This window comes from Centroberyx gerrardi, chromosome 20, assembly GCF_048128805.1.
Source record: "Centroberyx gerrardi isolate f3 chromosome 20, fCenGer3.hap1.cur.20231027, whole genome shotgun sequence".
Taxonomy (NCBI): Eukaryota; Metazoa; Chordata; class Actinopteri; order Beryciformes; family Berycidae; genus Centroberyx; species Centroberyx gerrardi.
The window spans coordinates 22,392,224-22,410,170 of record NC_136016.1 but is presented as its reverse complement, the minus strand read 5'-3'; the positions used below and the strand labels follow the sequence as shown (position 1 = coordinate 22,410,170).

Below are 17,947 nucleotides of genomic sequence, written 5' to 3'. Positions count from 1 at the left end.
ATCAAAACTGTGTTCACGTCATATCGGAAGAAGCAGAAGAACATTTTGTTACCTCGGCTTGAAAGCGTTCACATGTTTAACTCATTAGACCCCACGCATCCAAAATATTTTATATTTATGAATTTAAAATCAACCGTAAACAAACTGCAGCAGATGTTGCTCACTTTTTGTAAGCATGGTTGATTGTATTAGTGGGAATATAACTATGCTGTGCTGTGCTAACTATATTGGAGCCTAAAACAATTCCCACATATCCTACTTGCAACTAGGATGTTGATGTTTTTAAAGTTTTTTCTCAGTCAACAGTTCGTATTTACAGCAAATCTGACATGACGTGAACGCGGGAATAGCTCACTCCGCCTCACTTTACTGGAAACTCGTTTCTCATTGGCTGTTGGGGATCCTCACACACCTCAGAACTTGTTCAGGACGCTGCAGGTGTCGGGTCGTAAATATCAAACATCTTAAATCTTAATCTTAAATCGACTCGCAGACTGGTCTAAGAAGGTTGAGCTTGAGTCTGTAAACCCCTCACACTACCAGATAATCTTTGCTTTCCATCGGTCCCGACCAAGCCTCCGATCAGGATTTCCCCTCCGACGGGATGGACATCCTGGTGTAAACCGGCCCGATAATCTTCTAGTGTGTCCCTAGTCTAAGATACACAGGATTGAAACCCCTTGGGTGCAGAAGATAAAGACAACCATTAAATACTCCGGTATACAAAACATTTCCTTTTGCATCTTGGCCTCGCAGACGGAAGTTTCGTCGAAGATGTAAAATCATATGTACAATTCAAACTTTCATCGTATTACAGGTTTTAACTAAATAAAAACCTTTCACATACCACTGGCATACAAAACAATAATACAGACTATAAATAGACAATATCTTTATACATAAGGCACAGTTATTAGTGGTGCGTGTGTTTTCCCTCACAGCTGCCTCTCCTCGAACAGTATCTGAGCGTACACCGTGCCGGTGCACGACGCCTTGCTCTCCGGTATCGGCTTCACCAGCTCCAGCTCTGCGTAGGTCAGACTCTCCTCCGCTATCTTCGGCTGGAGGTTTTGGGAGAGGGAGGAGCAAGAAGGGGGGGGGGAAGGAAAGGAGATGATAGTGATGGAGGAGAGGGAGGAAGGGGTGAGATGGACAATGACGTTCAGGTTATGGTAGTTAATGAAGTCAAACAGTTGCCTCTAGCTGACGTTTGGGGCCGCAAAGTGCTTAGAGCTGCTTTAACTTTTATACGGGCCACACATTGCAATGACAATTACAGAATTAAAGTTGGATTGTGTGACATTTTCAGGTAGATTTGGGTACAGACGTTGTCACGTTATAGGTTTAGAAACGAGTCATTTCCTGTATCTTGTGTCACGTGGGTTTCGCCACTGCCCCGCCCCTTTAGGAGACTAGCAGCAGGTCCTGAGTCTATTCACTCCAATGGGAGAAGTGAACGTGAGCACAGATTATGACCGATTCTTTCGCCCCATAGTCACCGAAGTAAATATTTGACCCATTTTTCACAAGCCACATATCTTCCGAACATTCTGACACTAAAATGGCATTTTTCAGACAGACAAATCAGGATAAAATTAACTTTGTTCGAGACCTGTCTCTGTCTCAGCAGCACACTCTCGCGAGATCTGGCAACATCATCATATATCCCGTCGGTCTGGTTTCACTGCAGTCAGAGACGGTTTAGAAACATTTCATGCAATAAAATAACGTTGCCAAAACTATATTGAATGTGTGCTTCCGTTTTTTCTATACATATTTCGGATTAACGTTGTTTATTTCCCCACACACGTTATCTTGTTCAAAACCAAACGTTACTAGTCTAGCGTTAACGTTAGCCAAACTGTTAAAATTTTAAGCTAACGTCATCTAACGTTCCTGAACGCCACACGACGTTCACAACACTTCCAAACGAGGTGGGGGGATGGGGGGGGGGAGAGGTGACCACGCCCACTTAGGAGACAGGAAGTGTATACCATTTCATACCATTGGCGCAGCCTGTAATGCGTCATCTTGTGTGTATAGAGCATCTTTGGTTATAGCAATGCCCCAGAGAGCGTCCTCTACCGTAACTGTGGTAATATAGTGATGTGGCTAGCTACAATGTAAAATACCGTAAAGAATGCCTTGTCAGGTATTATGAGTTTTATACAACAGTTACCAATGCATATGTGCTGTCTGAAAGCTTTTCTCCAAATTAGTATGCATAATGTTACATAGGAATAAAAGTAGGGAGAATGATAGGAGAAGGATGATTGCTAACTAGATTCCTGGTTACCGCAACAGTTGGCATAGCAACCATTAAAGCACAGTCAGCCATGCTTTATGCAAATTATCAGCAGAGTTTGAGCATGTATTTGATCGATCAGATTGCTCGGCTGAAAATAGCCATTGTATAATAGGAAATGATCCAGGGAAGACGGCATGGATGCTACTCACCAAAACCACTTTCCTTGGCTGTGGCTTTAAAAGTTTCGGCTTCCGCATTTTGTCTCCAATGGGAGCTGCAGGGACAGAGTGAAAGTCAGTGGCTTCACAGAGAGCGATGGGGGGGGCAAACATATTTGTGTGTAAACCACAAACACAACAGACCGTCCCCTACACACAATGTTTACATGATTTAGTGCTGAGTATCATTGGACATTTTTCAACACCCAGACTGGTTCTGATGCATCAAATTCAGTACAGACAGACCGATATGTCTTTTGGAGTTCTGGGCAAGACACTAAAACCCTGCAACAACTACAGGAAACAACCCCACGGCGCAAGGTATTATGGGTATGTTGTGGGGATGGACATGTTGACATCTGACAGCAGGCAGTTCCTCTTGTTTGGAAAACCTAGCAGAACAAAATGAAGTCTGGACTGATGCTCTTATTCAGCTGTTTCTGCATGTGTTCTTAACTGGTATGAACACCACAGAAGAAGAGACAGACAAGTCCATCATGTTAGATAAAGTCACAGGGACTGGAATCAGATTTGTTTTGACTCCCCCACCCCCCAAATCTCTAACCCGGCAGGATGACAGTCTAAAAAAAAAAAACTCCAATAAAAGAGCTACTTGTGAGTCATCTGACTTTTGTTTACAAGCTCTGGTTCACTTGCAACCGGTCAGTGTGAACCTAAACAAACCAAATACAAAAATGCAACAAAGTCAACTTCTCCATCATGGTTCAGACCAAGGAAAACAAACTGTAGATGTGATCGCTCTGTGATAGGCGTGTGTTTACCTTTGGCTGGTATCTCTGGTGGTATCTCCTCTCGGTACTCTTTGCTCCTTTTCTTCCTGTACCTCCTCTCCTTCTTAGGCAGAGCGGGAGACACGCTGATCACACTGGTGACGGTCTCTCCTGAGCTGCAGTGAAACCAGTTTACCAGCAGATTAGTACAGTTATTTTGTGTCTTTATTTTCCTTTTTCAGTGTTTTTATGTAATGTTTTTAATAAGGTGTTGTCAAGTAAAGTTGTAAATTGTCACTCTAAAAGCTCACCTGTTCTGTGGGCTTTTGACCAAGTGGTAATTATCTGCAGAGATACAACAGAGTTAGAAACAGAAGTGGTGTGCAGAGGTGTGAACAAGTCAACTTTGCTCAAGTCCCAAGCCAGTCTCAAGTCTTGAGGCACAAGTCTCAAGTCCAAGTCAAGTCCATGTCATTAAAGTCAAGTCTCAAGTCTAAATGTAGAACAGCAAGTCAAGTCAGAACAAATCAAGAGTCCAGTATCAATTTAATATCTTAAAGAAAACTAAATATCTAGGACTTTTCAATGCAATATGGTTTTAATAGGATAAAAACTTGGTAAGAGCATCATGAGTTTGATTTCTATAATCAGTTTCAACTTCAATAAATTCAATCATTCCATACAAATTCAGAAAACAGAATTTAAATTCAGTCGTCTGCTGGAACAAATCTCATCACTTTCAATCTAAGTCATTTACACAAACACAAGATCTCAAGTCAAGACTTTAGAAACCTTTTCAAGTCATCAGAGTACAAGTCAGAGTCAAGTCCCAAGTCACCAGAACTCAAGTCAAGTCAAGTCTCAAGTCTTCTCTTCATGCATCAAGTCAAGTCTCAAGCAATTCTAACTGTGACTCGAGTCCAAGTCATGTGACTCAAGTCGCGAGAAATGATAATTTAGTCCAGTGAAACGCAAACTTGTCATTTCTTACTCCAAACAAACTTAACCTAGTGGCACAAATAGCACAACAGTGGACTCTGTACTGCAGTTAACATTCTCTCTCGTTAGGAAACGTGACAAGTGTTTAGGTTGGAAGAGACGGGTGGAGTCGTAAGAAAAAGATAGATGAGAGAAAAAACATCCATCTTAACAAGTCATCTAGTCTCATATTCAGCCTTCAAATCTTATTTTTCTTAATCCAAGAGAAACATTCTGCAGTGAGGAGAGATAACTCCACTTGTCTCCAATGCAGCTTCACTTGTTTCAGGAGTTTTCTAGAAATGAGTGTCAGTCTGTTGAAACCAGTCAGAATAAGGCAGATCACTGCACTGCTGTCAAGAAAATTACATTTAATTCTACAAAATTCTTGACACAAGTTGATTTGCATTGAAAACAAGTGAAATTATCAAACCCCGCTGGCAGACTTTTTCACTTATTTTAAGAAAAATTCAGATTTCAGGACTCAATAATGGACTAAATGACTTGCTGGGAAAGGCAGAAAAACAGGAAGACTAGAATGACAAAGGTCAGAGGTCATGGAGAGAGCGATCCTGATGGTGCTGCTGACCTTTTAATCTCTGCTTCCTCTGTATGTACTGGCAGGTCACCGTCACCGTGAACATACACATGCACAGCAGGCCCACCGAGCAGATCAGCACCGCGCACAGGTACACATCTGAAACACACACACACACACACACACACACACACACACACACACACACATTAGTCTGACAGCACATTGGCCTCAAGTGCATTGCTTTACTCTATACAGAAATAGGAGGAAAAAAAACGTTTCCAAGATCATGTTTTGCCTCGCTATTTAAGGTACTGTAGTATATCCTTTGGGTTGGGCTATTTTTTGCCCGCCAAGGACGATACAGTCCCAGTACACCACAAAGACACACACACACACACACACACACACACACACACATACATACATACACACACCAAAAATATGACGCCTTTACCTTCAAACAAGCTCCACAGACTTTCTTTGGCCTTGGTGGCTGGTAGGACATGAACTGCAGAGAGAGAGAGAGAGAGAGAGAAAGGGAGAGAGAGAAAGAGAGAGAGAGAAGAGAAACATGTAAAGTCCATAGTCATCACTGTGGCTTCCCTGCCGCCTGATTACACACTGCGTAGAGTTTAAATAAAGCTAATTGTAGGAAGACAACGAGCCGAGGTTTGCCTCCTCCCTGCCTGATGCTCTTCCTGCATCAGTCAGTTCGGACCGCAGTGTGTTCAACCTTAACCTTGATTGGATAAGAAGGATAAATGGCTAATTAACAATTATTGTAAAAGGTTGGCTAAGATTTATGTTTCACCCAACATCCACTCTTCACTCACTGAACTAACTTACTGTATATTTTCCTTAACTTTATTAACGAATTGTTCTGCTGGAACAACCTGGACAAACTGGACTGATCTTTTTTCCCTTACATGTTACATCGGATCAGATGTTTTCTAGTCAGTGTGAACAGGAAAAAGCTGCATGGAGTCGCAGTTTTTCAATTTTGATCTGGATCGCATGGATATGTGCTACAAAACCAGATCCTAAGGCATGCCACCTACATGCAACTTGTATTTGAATGCTGAAATTGGAATTTGTCAGCGTTGCCATGAGTAAATCTTACATCATTCACCAGAGACAAATGTCATAATTTTGGCAGCTTGGCTGAGCAGAGTTAGCATGAAGTACAACGAGACACAACAATGGAAGGAAAGACAAATAGTCGACTTGACTGGTATTTGAGGAGACGCTTCAATGCAGTCAAAACTTGAAGGCACAAACTGTAACTGAAATGTGTTTGGAAACAAGCAGGAGAAGCGTGGGTACAAAAACAGATGTGAGTCTTTTGTTACTTGTTTCTTTCCGCACGCCTCTTTTCAACTTCACTGTCAGTTCATATTGGTATCAGATATGGGTATTCACATAAAAAAAACTGTGGGGAAAGATCTTCCAAGTTAACCCAAAGATAAATAAAAAAATAAACAGATAGGAAGTACCTTGAATGCAAAATGAAAGTTTATTAATGCTCCATATAAGCGCACAAATGAACCAAATCATGGAGCATTAATAAATTTACTTCCTCTCTCTTAATTTTTTGGATTGATCAGATATGGGTTTACATCCTACAAAACATACAGTATGAACAGCCATCAAAACAAATCAGATGTGAGCAGCAATTAGGAATTGAGCATGAAGTCCTGTGGTGTGACTGCAGCCTGAGTCCATGTAATGAGAATTCCAGCCATGTGTTGTATCCAGAATGGTTGGGAAAATGTTTCCCATACTCACCCTGAACTCTCCCCTCCACCCCGCCTCGCCACACACACACACACACACACACACACACACACACACACTCCTCCACCCCATCTGACCACACCAGTCTTAACACTGCTGTGCTCTTGCTGAGCTGCTGGTAGTGACACCCACCGGGCGTCTTGAAATACCTCAAACCGCCAGCAGCTGACGACGGGCAGGCGAGCCTCACTGGCTGGAGGCTTTCCCACAGACAGACAGACAGACACACACACACACACACACACACACACACACACACAGACAGACTGCGCTGACGACTGGCACACCGGCCCAAAGCTTCACATCACCCAGTTACTAACTTTATCTACAGTGGGAACCATGACAGACGTCTCCCTTCCTGCATTTATCCTGCTGCAGACAAGTATTTCTTGACTGTTATTCAACCAAACATCTATATTTATCATAAGACTCTTAATGTGTCTCAGCCAACCGGCTACCAGGTCATTACGTGTAACTTCTGATGGCTGAAGAAAGAGCAAAACATGATTTTTTCTCCTACCACTTCTTCTTGGGAAAATGGAGCCAAAGAGCACCAGTAGTTTAGCAAGAATGCATGAAAAATTGGGACGCCTACAATGGCTGCATCCGCACAATACTGATTATACAGTAGAGCCATGTCAGTACACTGCAAAAAGGCCATCTTAACAAGTCATTTAGTCTCATATTCAGCCTCCAAATCGTGTAAACAAATTGATTTGTGTTGGAAACAAGTGAAATTATCTAACCCCATTGGCAGATTATATCACTTATTTTAAGAAAATTACGATTTTAGGACTCAGTAATATAATGAGTTGTTAAGATGGAGATTTTTTGCAGTGTATATTGTAACACAAAACTCTTTTGTCTCTCAACCAACTAGCAACTAGATCATTCCCTCCAATTTCTGATGGCTGACAAAAGAGCAAAACTTGATTTTTTTTTTCTATTCTCTTGGGGATCAAGCAAAAGTGCAGCATTATTTTTGGAAGCATGCACTAAAAAGCAGGATTTTTTCCAACATCTACATCTGTAAATGGATGAAAAGATGAGCAGGTCTGATTTGTAGGTGACGGCAAAAGCAGCACAATTGAATACATCTTCATATAAAAGAGTGGATGCACACTGATGGATATGGAACCAATTAAACGCTGGAGATGTCCTCCCCACCACAGTTTTTAAGACTGGGCTGCTTTGAGAAAAGCCGCTGAGGAAAAACTGAGATTAGATTTAAAACCAAGCCCATAAATTAGTGTTAAACAGCCTGGCTCTGGACAAATGTGTTCAGAATAGGTTTGTTTTCAGCAAAGTCTGCACATTTTGAATAATAAGTCAGCAAGAATGAAAACAGCAAATTGAGAAAATAAACTTTACTTTCACCTTCCCACTTAGTGATGCATATTATCTCTGCCAGACTACTTACTAATATCTCTGTTTTTGCATTATAAACTTGTTATTTGCATGTTGTTTCTCAATCCTCAGACCCTTGAGCAGATTTGGCTGCTGTTTTATTGCTTACAATATTTTGACCAATTCCTGTTACACTTCTTTCCCTGCTCTCCTTTACATTAATGTCTGTAGATGTATAGGCTACTTTCCATTAACTCTCCACTTTATTGGATATTGGCTCTCAAGCACCAGCCTCACAGTTAGGCCAGGGTTTGGGAGAGCTTTTAAACAAGGTGATTGACATTTTCACCTCGTTTCGATGGTTTTCATAATCCTTTTTTTTCCAGACTGTTTCTTGAGAGGTTTTTCTGTCTGGATCCCAGCCAGCAGGCTCTTCTCTCTGGGGAAGTTACCTTGGGAGTCGCTCCCCGTCTGAAACCACCAGCCTACACTGCCCATATGTGACCTACATTCTGCTGTTTGGAAACACTGGCTTTAATCATTTTTTTAGACCAAAAATAGCTTTAAGACTTGGCCTCAGACCATCTTAGCTCCAGGATTTTTGCCAAATATTTACTTTATGAATATGAGGGGGAGGCAATAGAGGTTTGCAGGTTGAAGGATTTAAAGTTGCCCTGGGCAAGATTTTCATGTAGAAATCTTATCAGCCTAAATCACAGTGAGGCTGCAACAGAGAAGAACGTCCATTCTGCCTGACTTGCTGCTGTCACTTGATTATCAATTATTTAAATTATCAGAAAAAAGAACATGACTATGGATAACCTCAATCAGCCTCAAAGACCTCAAGGCAGACAGCGATCAGTACAGTAAAGGGTCTGCTTAGATTATTTTGTATCTGCTGACTAATATAGACAAAGACTTGCTATCCAAGTAAGAGATCAACCATAAATCGTACTCAACTTGGTTCTCAACCTGCGGGTGGGGACCCCCCAGGGGTTCGCGAGATCATTTTGGAGGGCCGTGAGATGATTTATAGGATAGGAAAAAAGCATATTTCTACTATACAAATGTATTATCATGTCTATTTTGGGATTCTGTTCTATTTTTTTCTTTTTTTTTTCTTGTGAAATACTGAATAGTTGTCCGCCTCTTGGCCGCCTCTGATAATGAATCAATTGAAATGACCTGAAAAAGGAAAAAATCATTCTTTGGTTGAACTTTTGTGAAGGGGGTCGCTTTGTTTTAAGGGCTCACAAGCCAAAAAGGTTGAGAACCACTGCTTTAGAGAAATAAATGTCTGAATGACAGCATACACAACATCATCTAGTACTTTTGTACAAAAGAAACATCACAGATTTGTTGTTGATTTACCTAGCGTTACCTGGCCTAGCTAGCTAGCTAGCTAGCTAGCAAGATTGGTAACTACAGTAAGTCCGAGGAATTAGCATGACTAGAAGGTTACTTCCTTAAACTTTGACTACAGTTGATATTTTTCTTAACCTTAATCAGGTAATACTTTATTTTAAAGATTGTGAAAGCCATAAAATTGTCTTTCATGTCATAAAATTGTCTTTCATGTCATAAAATTGTCATAAAATTGCTTATATTGACTCTTATACTCTTATAGTCTTCTTGTTTCATGTTCATGAAAGTTCACCAGCAGGCCTCTATAGGTCAGTGGTCTTCCAACATGGCGTCCGGTCTGCTTGCTGTGGTATTTATAACACTTCTGCAAAGGGCCTGTTGCAGCTTTAAGCTCAAAGTCTTTAGCCTGGCCGTATTATAGACACAGTTTCAACTTGTATCATAAAACTTTCTCCCACATCACCATCGGTTCACAGGGGATTTAAGGACGATTTGATTTTAATCTAAAGAACCATCCATCGTTGACAGCGAGTTATCCACAGCATGAATCTCCAAGGCTAAGAGAGGCTTGTTTCATCTGGTGTTTTCCCCTCAGTTTCTGTGTAGCCCTTTCAGCAGCCTGTCAGTGGGGCAGCTGCACATGCTGGAATAATCAGAAGCGGGATAAATCTGCCGCACTGTACGCCATAAAACTGTCTTTATCCTCATCTAGAAAATGTCATCCTTTTACAGCGAGGTTTGAATGGCTGAAGACGCTCAAACAAACCGCTTCTTGTTCGTCGGAGTCACACAGTTGCATTCAAATGTTCTCCGACTGGTGCCCCCTCTTTTTTTTTTGTGCCCCAACAAACTCGATACTGTAAACATCACTATCTGGATGTCAGCTGGAGCGAATAATGATCCTCTGTGTCTTCAGCCAGTCAGCGCTCTGCATCCATTTAATCTCTTGTACTATAAAAGACTGGAGGGGAACACTTGCGCATAGCGACGTTGTGTGTCATAAGAAAGCTTTGAATAATCCACATCCTTTCTCCTAACAATTTGCATCTTTCTATACTGTAACACTTGTTTACTGTGATTCTATTATGGCCATCTACACAGACCTTTTTCTTTCGCTTCTTATTCTTCTCTTCTTTTTTATGCCACTTCTATTTAACTCGGCTTTAACAGAGAGGAAAGTGTTCCTCCTTTGCCTCTCTTTCTGCCTGATAAAGCCCTCTGAACTGAAGTTTGCAGCCCTAAGAACCATCACATTTCTCTATTTTACACTTTAACTCGTAGGCCTGCCAGCAGACTACCCAGAGTTCCTTGTTGTTTCTATACTTAAACCCACGCCACATCCGTTTGCCGCCAACGTACCTCTTAAAAACGCTCTCCTCAAACTCCCGGCTGCCCACATATGTTATAGAAATACCTAAAAAAAAAAAAAAAGAAGAAGCTGTCTTTTGTTTATGCCAAGTAGAAGATGTGAAAAAACCCTTTGACCTTTTAGATGTGCTTGTTATAGCAGTGGTAAGTAGAGTAGTGGCGAGTGTGTGTGTGTGTGTGTGTGTGTGTGTGTGTGTGTGTGTGAGATGTGGAAACACCTGGTCACCTAATGTTAACTGACCACAGGAATTCCATTAGTTCTACGTCACACAAACACACACAAACACACATATATGCACACACGCTCAGTCGTCTGGTGTTTCTCAGCTGAAGCGGGACCAGAGCGGGTCCCAGAGGGTCTTTTCCCTCAGATGTGTAGCTGATGTGTATCACAGTGAGCTGTCAACCGTTAAGTTTGGATACTGGGGAGAAATGCCAGCGCCTGGTGGTCCACTGGGCAGAAATAGTCCAGTTTTCCTGTGGAGTTAAAGCTCTGGTCTGTCCAGTACAATTACCCAGCATGCATCTGTACATCTGGACAGTTGACTCCAAAGTGTTAGTATATAATATAATATACTAATATAATTCATAACTCCAAAAAAAAAAATGATTCTTGGATTTCAGGAATTGGATTAAATCTGGAATTTGGGTTTTGGGTTCAAAACTTTCAAAACTCGCTGAGATTCTGATCATTCGGTTTGGGATTTGGATTGGGTAATCCAATCTCACCTTTAATCAATCTTAAATCTTGTTTTTGCATTTTTCAAAACTCAAAGACAGATATTAGGAACATTTTGATGTAAAAAAAATCAAGATAATGATCCCACTGGAAGGCTGGATCCAGGGTGGATTTAGAGACATGAGGAGCATAATGTAAAACTCAAGAAACTGGGATGTAACTAGAGAAATTGTGAGGAAAATACAGCCTATACATCTATAGATAGATCTATAGATTACAATAGTATACATCTTGAATATAGATTATAATAGTGTTTAATTAATTTTATATTTTCAGTGAACAAAACCTTCAAAATTTCAATCAGATTTGACAATATAAGTAGAAAGGTAGCTCTGCAAATCGTTATTACATCAAAGTCACAATATTGACTAGTGCAATCTACAAGTTGCAAGAGGCTGCAAATTTTTACTCGGAAGGAGTCAGTCAAATGTACCTTTATGTCACCCCACCCCCGATAATTGTCTAATTTTAGAAATTATGTAGATGTAACTCCATCTCAATGTATTGCAATTCATATAATAATTGCAGTATTCAGCAGAAAACGTTGCAGTAGGCCTTTGTATTAATATCTTGCAGCCTGTTGCCACAAAACCACAATAGACTGGTGCTTCCTTGGATGAAAATAGCTCTCCACATCCTCAACCGCAGAAGGTTAAGAGCCAGAGGCGAGCCGACCGCCCACTCGCCTTGTCACTACAGACAAACATCCGACGTCTACCTTCCTCAGCACAACTATCTCTTGTTCCCTTTCTGCTGAGTCTCCCTGGACTCTCTTGTCTGTTCTACTTTTCGGGAGGGAAACTCCTCGCCGGGGCCAAAGTCAACAGAGCGGCGCTCGGCGGGGACGGCGTGTCTGCCGGGCCCAGACTTGGCTGTATAGACGCCGCGAAAGTCGCAGCCTGCAGGAACGCTTCCATGGAAAATGTGGTGAGCGACGTCTCAGTGTTGTTCGAAGAGGAGAGGAAGACTACAGTGATGAGGCTGGATGAGATGAATTGTCCTCAGATTGTTGTGGAGATGAAATATTGTCATTCTTTGGATAAACCACTCTTTAAAGTAATAATCTGCAATATTTTCATATAAATAAATGTCAGTTTTGCTGCGCTCTGTCGCCAATTGCCAGTTGATGAAATCTCTTCCATTGTCTGTTCTAAACAGCCGGTGAAAGAAAAGAGAAACTCAAACTGCATCAACAGAAAATCCAAGCTCCGCCCACACTGTTTGATTGACAGGTGATCTCTGGGAAGTGCAGTGCAGAAACACCACAGCGATGAGCGTTCAGCACCAAAGATGGGTAAAAAAATCTGAAATCATACCACTTTAATTCTCAGCCCTGTTGGTTGATATGAGATTTATATGCAAAATGTGTCACTGCTGAATGTGTCACGATCGGGGGGGAAAAAAACACGCTGCTTTTAAAGTTTGCTTCTCGTTTTATGAAAATGAAAAGTTTTCTTTGCAGTATTTGGTAGCAGTGGATGTGTCATCCATTCCACTGTGTGAACGGCTCATGTGCCGCAGCATCAAAACCACACACACTCTCTCTCTCTCTCTCTCTCTCTCTCTCTCTCTCTCTCTCTGCTCTCCCTCCAACATCATCTACTCTGTGAAAGCCGCAACTTATTGCGATGGAGGATCCTTTTATCTCGGGGCTTGTTCCTAACCAATGACATTTCCCCTCCCAAATGAAAAGCAGGACGCTCCTCTTGCTCAGTGAACTGACTTCACTCCGTCTTCAGCCAGATGAATTAGGTCATCCAGTTGTGGTTTGAGAAACTGCGACTACTGGAGACGCACTACTGCTCCCCTATGACAAATAGTTTTTTCTGCTATCTCTGGTCTGCTATTATCACAATTAAGTTTTACTTCTACCAGTGTTGTGGGCTCAGGCTCGGTTTAGGCTTTTCTTTTGAGGTCTGACTGATTAGTCCATAATTCATATCATACCATATTCCCCTCTGACCTTAGTGTGTCTGCTATCTATGGTATACTATAATCACAACCAACTGAGATGGAGGAGGGCGGGGCTAACAAGGCGAAAAGTTGCATAATGTCATTTTTGACAGAACCAATATTGTATGAATTTCTGTAACCAGTGCTGTCGTATTTCAGCCTGTTCTGACGTCTCGGTCTTGTCTTGATCTTGGCCACTAATGGATTTTGACTTGATTTGTTTTTTTTCTTCTGCCTAGCAAAAACATTTCAAAGTTAAATTTCCTCTCCACCTGGTCCACCTTTTGTTTATTTTCTCATGAGTACTACAAACTATTTAAGGGATTACACCTGTGAGAAAGATATTCATCAAAATCCTCTTCATTGATTAGTTGGATGTTGAAGAGTATATTCCAGAGTTCCTGCTGATAGATCTACATCTCTGTTCATCCTTAAGGGTCCCATAAGGTGTAAAACAGGACTCCCCTTGCCTCTGTGATTATAAAGGAGTTGGATGGTCTATCTAAACATGGTGAAAGTATCAAAACGCACGGTCGCCAACTAAATCCACACAATCCATATTAGAAAAGCGAGCCTCTAAACGAGCCGTTTGGACTTCCGTAACTTTGTGGCGTCACAAAGGTTCGCTCATTATCATTTCTGTAAGAAATAATAGACTAACAAAGTGTTTTTTTCAAAGCGGTCGAGCGGTCGTCATTGTTTATTACCGGAGAGTTTTCCCTACCTGTAGCCGCCGGGCCGCGGCGTCTCACGTTTCACTCTCGAAACGGTTAGCCAATCGGAACAGAGGGGTCGTTAATATTAATGAGCCTTAAAGACACGGCGACAGAAACAGTCTGTTCTTGGTAAGGCTCAGAGAGATGCTGGAAAATGAACGTGGAGAAATGGATTGAGAGTGTTTTTGGTTCATGACACCACACACACAGCTTTGAATGGACCTCAAGACACAAAATAAAACACTGGAGAGTGGAGAATATGGACCTTTAAGAAACTCCTTAACCATTATTTTTACATTTGGAAAGACATGTACACTGTTTCTTGCCTATTTTGGTCTTGAATAAGATTACATTTGCTCTCAGTCTCAACTTGGTCTCAACCCCCTTTGGACCTGATCTTGACTACAGTCCGGTCTGTCAGCAACACCCTGCTTCACATCCATTCAGTTACAAAGAGTGTACATTCTCAGCAGATTGTCCCAGGATAAGTAAAGGTAAAAGAAATCAAATGAAACAGCCTCTCACCTCTGAGCTCGGTGGCGGCGGTGCAGTTGGTGGAAGCCTTCCAGCGGTCCTGGTTCTTTTTAAACTCCTGCACCCGGCACATGTAGAGCCCCCGGTCGCCCTCCGACACGTTCAGGATCAGCAGGTCGAAGATCTTCCCCTGCTTCACCACCGTCAGCTTCAGCTTGGGCCACGCGAAGCTCTTGGTGTAGTTGCCGTAGAAACGGGCCTTCCTCATGTTGACGCGGGCGATGAGGAGTTCGTCCTCGGGCCGGTCGGTGCCCGCCGGCAGGAAGGTCCATTTCACCACCGGCAGGGCGCTGTTGCGGCGGCGCTGGGACACGACGCAGGACAGCGTGACATTCTGACCCTCCTGGGCCACCGTGAAGGGGGAGGGGGTGATGGTGACGTTGATGGCCAAACACAAATCTGAAGAAGAAGAAGAAGAAGAAGCAAGATTTAGACAACATTATGCGTTTGAGTTTGCACGTATTGGAGGTGTTTAAAGGCGGTTTGGTATGTAGAAAGGTTTTGAAATCCACTTCAAAACCTTTCTGAGGGTCAAAATGGATATTAAGATTTATCGCAATGGCTAAGTTCACACTGCAGGACTTAATGCTTACTTGTGAATTGCTCATGCACGATTTTTTTGGATGACTGTTCATATCTATTGTAGAGTATAATGTAGAGCCAATATGAACCATGTTAAAGACGCAGAGTAACAATAACAAAAGACACCACGTCTGTCTTTGTACCTACACTTCTCCCACTTGTTTTAAACCGATTTTAGTTAGCTTTTGCCTTCAAGTTTTGACTGATTGAGGAAATACCGATCAAGTCAGCTGTTTGGCTTTCTTTCCATAGTTGTTTATTGTTTCTTTCCATTGTCTCTAACTCTGCTCAGCCAAGCTGCCATAGCACCCAAATTATGACAATTGTCTGAGGTCAATGACACAAGATTTACAATGCGGACAGATTCTGATTTGAATGTGCAAGTCACATGTAGGTCGCATGCCTCGAGATCCAGATCGGAATAAAAAAAATTTGACTCCATGCAGCTTTTTGGTCTTCACTCCGAGTAGAAAACATCAGATCTGTGTCAGATGTGAGGGGAAAAACTCAACTCAACAGTGTGAACGCAGCCCATTTGTCCCGGTGGATGGAGCTGTTTGAGAAAGCCATCAGTGACGGATTCATGAACATTTAACAAGGAGGTGGGTCAGGCAGGGTGTTTTCTCTTCAGTTTTCCCTAAAATAAGAGGGATGCTCGTGATAATTTGCATTTACAAGGGGGGGATGGAAACCCCTTTCATCCCCTCAAATTGGCCCCCGAAAAGCAGCCCAATGGTCTAAAGATAGACACCAGAAATGATTTTGAAAAACATACAAAAAAGTGCAAATATCAGCCATAATCCATATGAGACAGGATTGTGAATTATGACCAAAAAGTGCAATTTTTTTGGTAGATATGTATTTCTAAAACAAGGAAATTTTTCCTCAGCAGTTAAAGATGGAGAAGGCTAGTTCTTTCCCAATATGAGAAACGGATTGAGGAAGTTTTTCCACAATAATAGAACTTTTACTTCCCTTTATTAGTTGCATACTGCTTTCCTCCAGTGCTGCAGTGTGATTAAGACTGATGGACACTTCCTTCCTCTCTACCTGTGCGCTAATGCCTGACCGACTGACCTGAATTTTCCTCTTGATGCCCACGGCACCATGAAACAACAGTGGAGAACATCGATAGTTAGCATCAGAAACAGCCAGCACCTCACATCTGAAACCCTTTTGAGCCGGGACTTGCAGAGAGTTTATTGTTGGTCGAGAGTCGTCTTCCCCCTCACACTGACAGCCGTGTTGTTTTTGGCGTGTGACGACATGCGTGGGAGGAATATTGAGGAACAGACTTTATTGCTGCATGTGTTGCATGACAATATATCACACATCTGTTTTTCCGACTTTGGGCCATTTCATAATCCACACTTTCCACGGCACGTCAGCATATTGCTGTCACACACTCAGACGCTTTCGGCACGGCACGCAATTAAAATCACTACCTCTTTCTTCACTGTCTGTCATTTGGTTTTTGCTTGACAGAACAAAACAAAGAAAATATAGTTAAGAGCTGGATAAAGACAGGGTTTGTTTGTTTTTTTCGTTGCAAGTTCATGCTGAACTTGAAAGACAATTATATTTAATAGAGTTCACTAAAAAAAACATGAATTGATGTAGAAGTGAAACTGCAAGCTTTGTTTTTCTTTCAAACACTTAAGGGGAAACCACCAATTTTCAGTTTGTCGTTCCCTTTCATCTCTGCAAAAATGTTCAGCTGTGATTAACTTGTTATTTTCTTGCCATCACACCCTGCAATCTCACTTTGGACTATATTTATCTCTGCTTCAACTGGACAATACATATAGAAGAAGAAGAAGAAGAAAAAGAAGAAGTTTTAGTCAACAACTAAAGTCCTATACTATCCAAAAACAAACTTATCTACCAACAATCTTTCTCTCCATCTCCTCACCCATCACCCCAACATCTCCCTCTGAGACATTTTCTGCAAAGCTTCTTCCAAAGAGAGTAGAAAACAACTTTTTCTCCTCCAGATCCTCTTCGGTTTAAAGCAAAAATAAAGTTTTCTCACCTTCAAACAGAGTGCGAGTCAGGAGAGCGAAGACCACAGAGGAGATCTTCATTTTCCACGGCAGCAGCCTCCATAAACTCCCAGTTAAATGCCTCTGAAGAAACGAAGCCCAGGGTTCCTCCTCCTCCTCCTCTTCTTCTCCTTCTTCTTCTCCTTTTTTTTCCCCCAGCAGTGGAGTGTAATACGAAACATTGGTCGCTCTGTTTCTACTCAGAACCTCCCTCCGCCCCACTGCCCCTCCCCCCCGTGACACTCAGTGAAAACACACATTTGGCAGGCTCACGTGCGCACACACACTCTCTCTCTCTCTCTCACACACACACACACACACACACACACACACACACACACACACACATGGATAGAAATACAGACAGGTGAGCGTGTGCAAGGACACACACACACACACAAGAGAGTGGGAAATATAATTTCCTGTGCAGGATGGAGGGGGGAGGAGTGTGTCGGGGAGATTGACGCCGAGCAAATCACACTTCCAGCTGTGGAGAACAGCAGGCGCACACACCTCGGTCAGGGCTTTTATTTTTTAAAACCCCCCAACCACACTCACACACACACACACTGATAAAGGGGGAGGATTGCTCTGTGTGTGTGTGTGGCCGTTTTTTAGGGTCAGATATGATGGAGTTTCCTCTCTGACTCTACAGAAAAACACTAAAACCTATTCTATTCTATTCTACTCTACTCTACTCTATTCTAACCTATTCTATTCTATTTTCTTTGCACATTTTGTTAGATTTTTTTATGTTTTCTGTAAATTAATTCTTAATTTAAAGGCAGTAA

General features: G+C 42.0%; 1 protein-coding gene across 1 annotated transcript; it reads right to left on the bottom strand.

Moving 5' to 3' along the window:
- Nucleotides 1-813: 813 nt before the first annotated feature.
- vstm4b (V-set and transmembrane domain containing 4b) lies at nt 814-17,276 on the bottom strand. The gene is made up of 8 exons (XM_071907481.2): nt 17,147-17,276; nt 14,524-14,931; nt 5,171-5,224; nt 4,765-4,872; nt 3,509-3,542; nt 3,249-3,373; nt 2,458-2,522; nt 814-1,061 (listed from the first exon to the last, which is right to left on the bottom strand). Exons 1-8 carry the CDS (start codon nt 17,196-17,198, stop codon nt 936-938), a joined length of 972 nt encoding a protein of 323 aa, XP_071763582.1. The 5' UTR covers nt 17,199-17,276; the 3' UTR covers nt 814-935.
- Nucleotides 17,277-17,947: the final 671 nt, after the last annotated feature.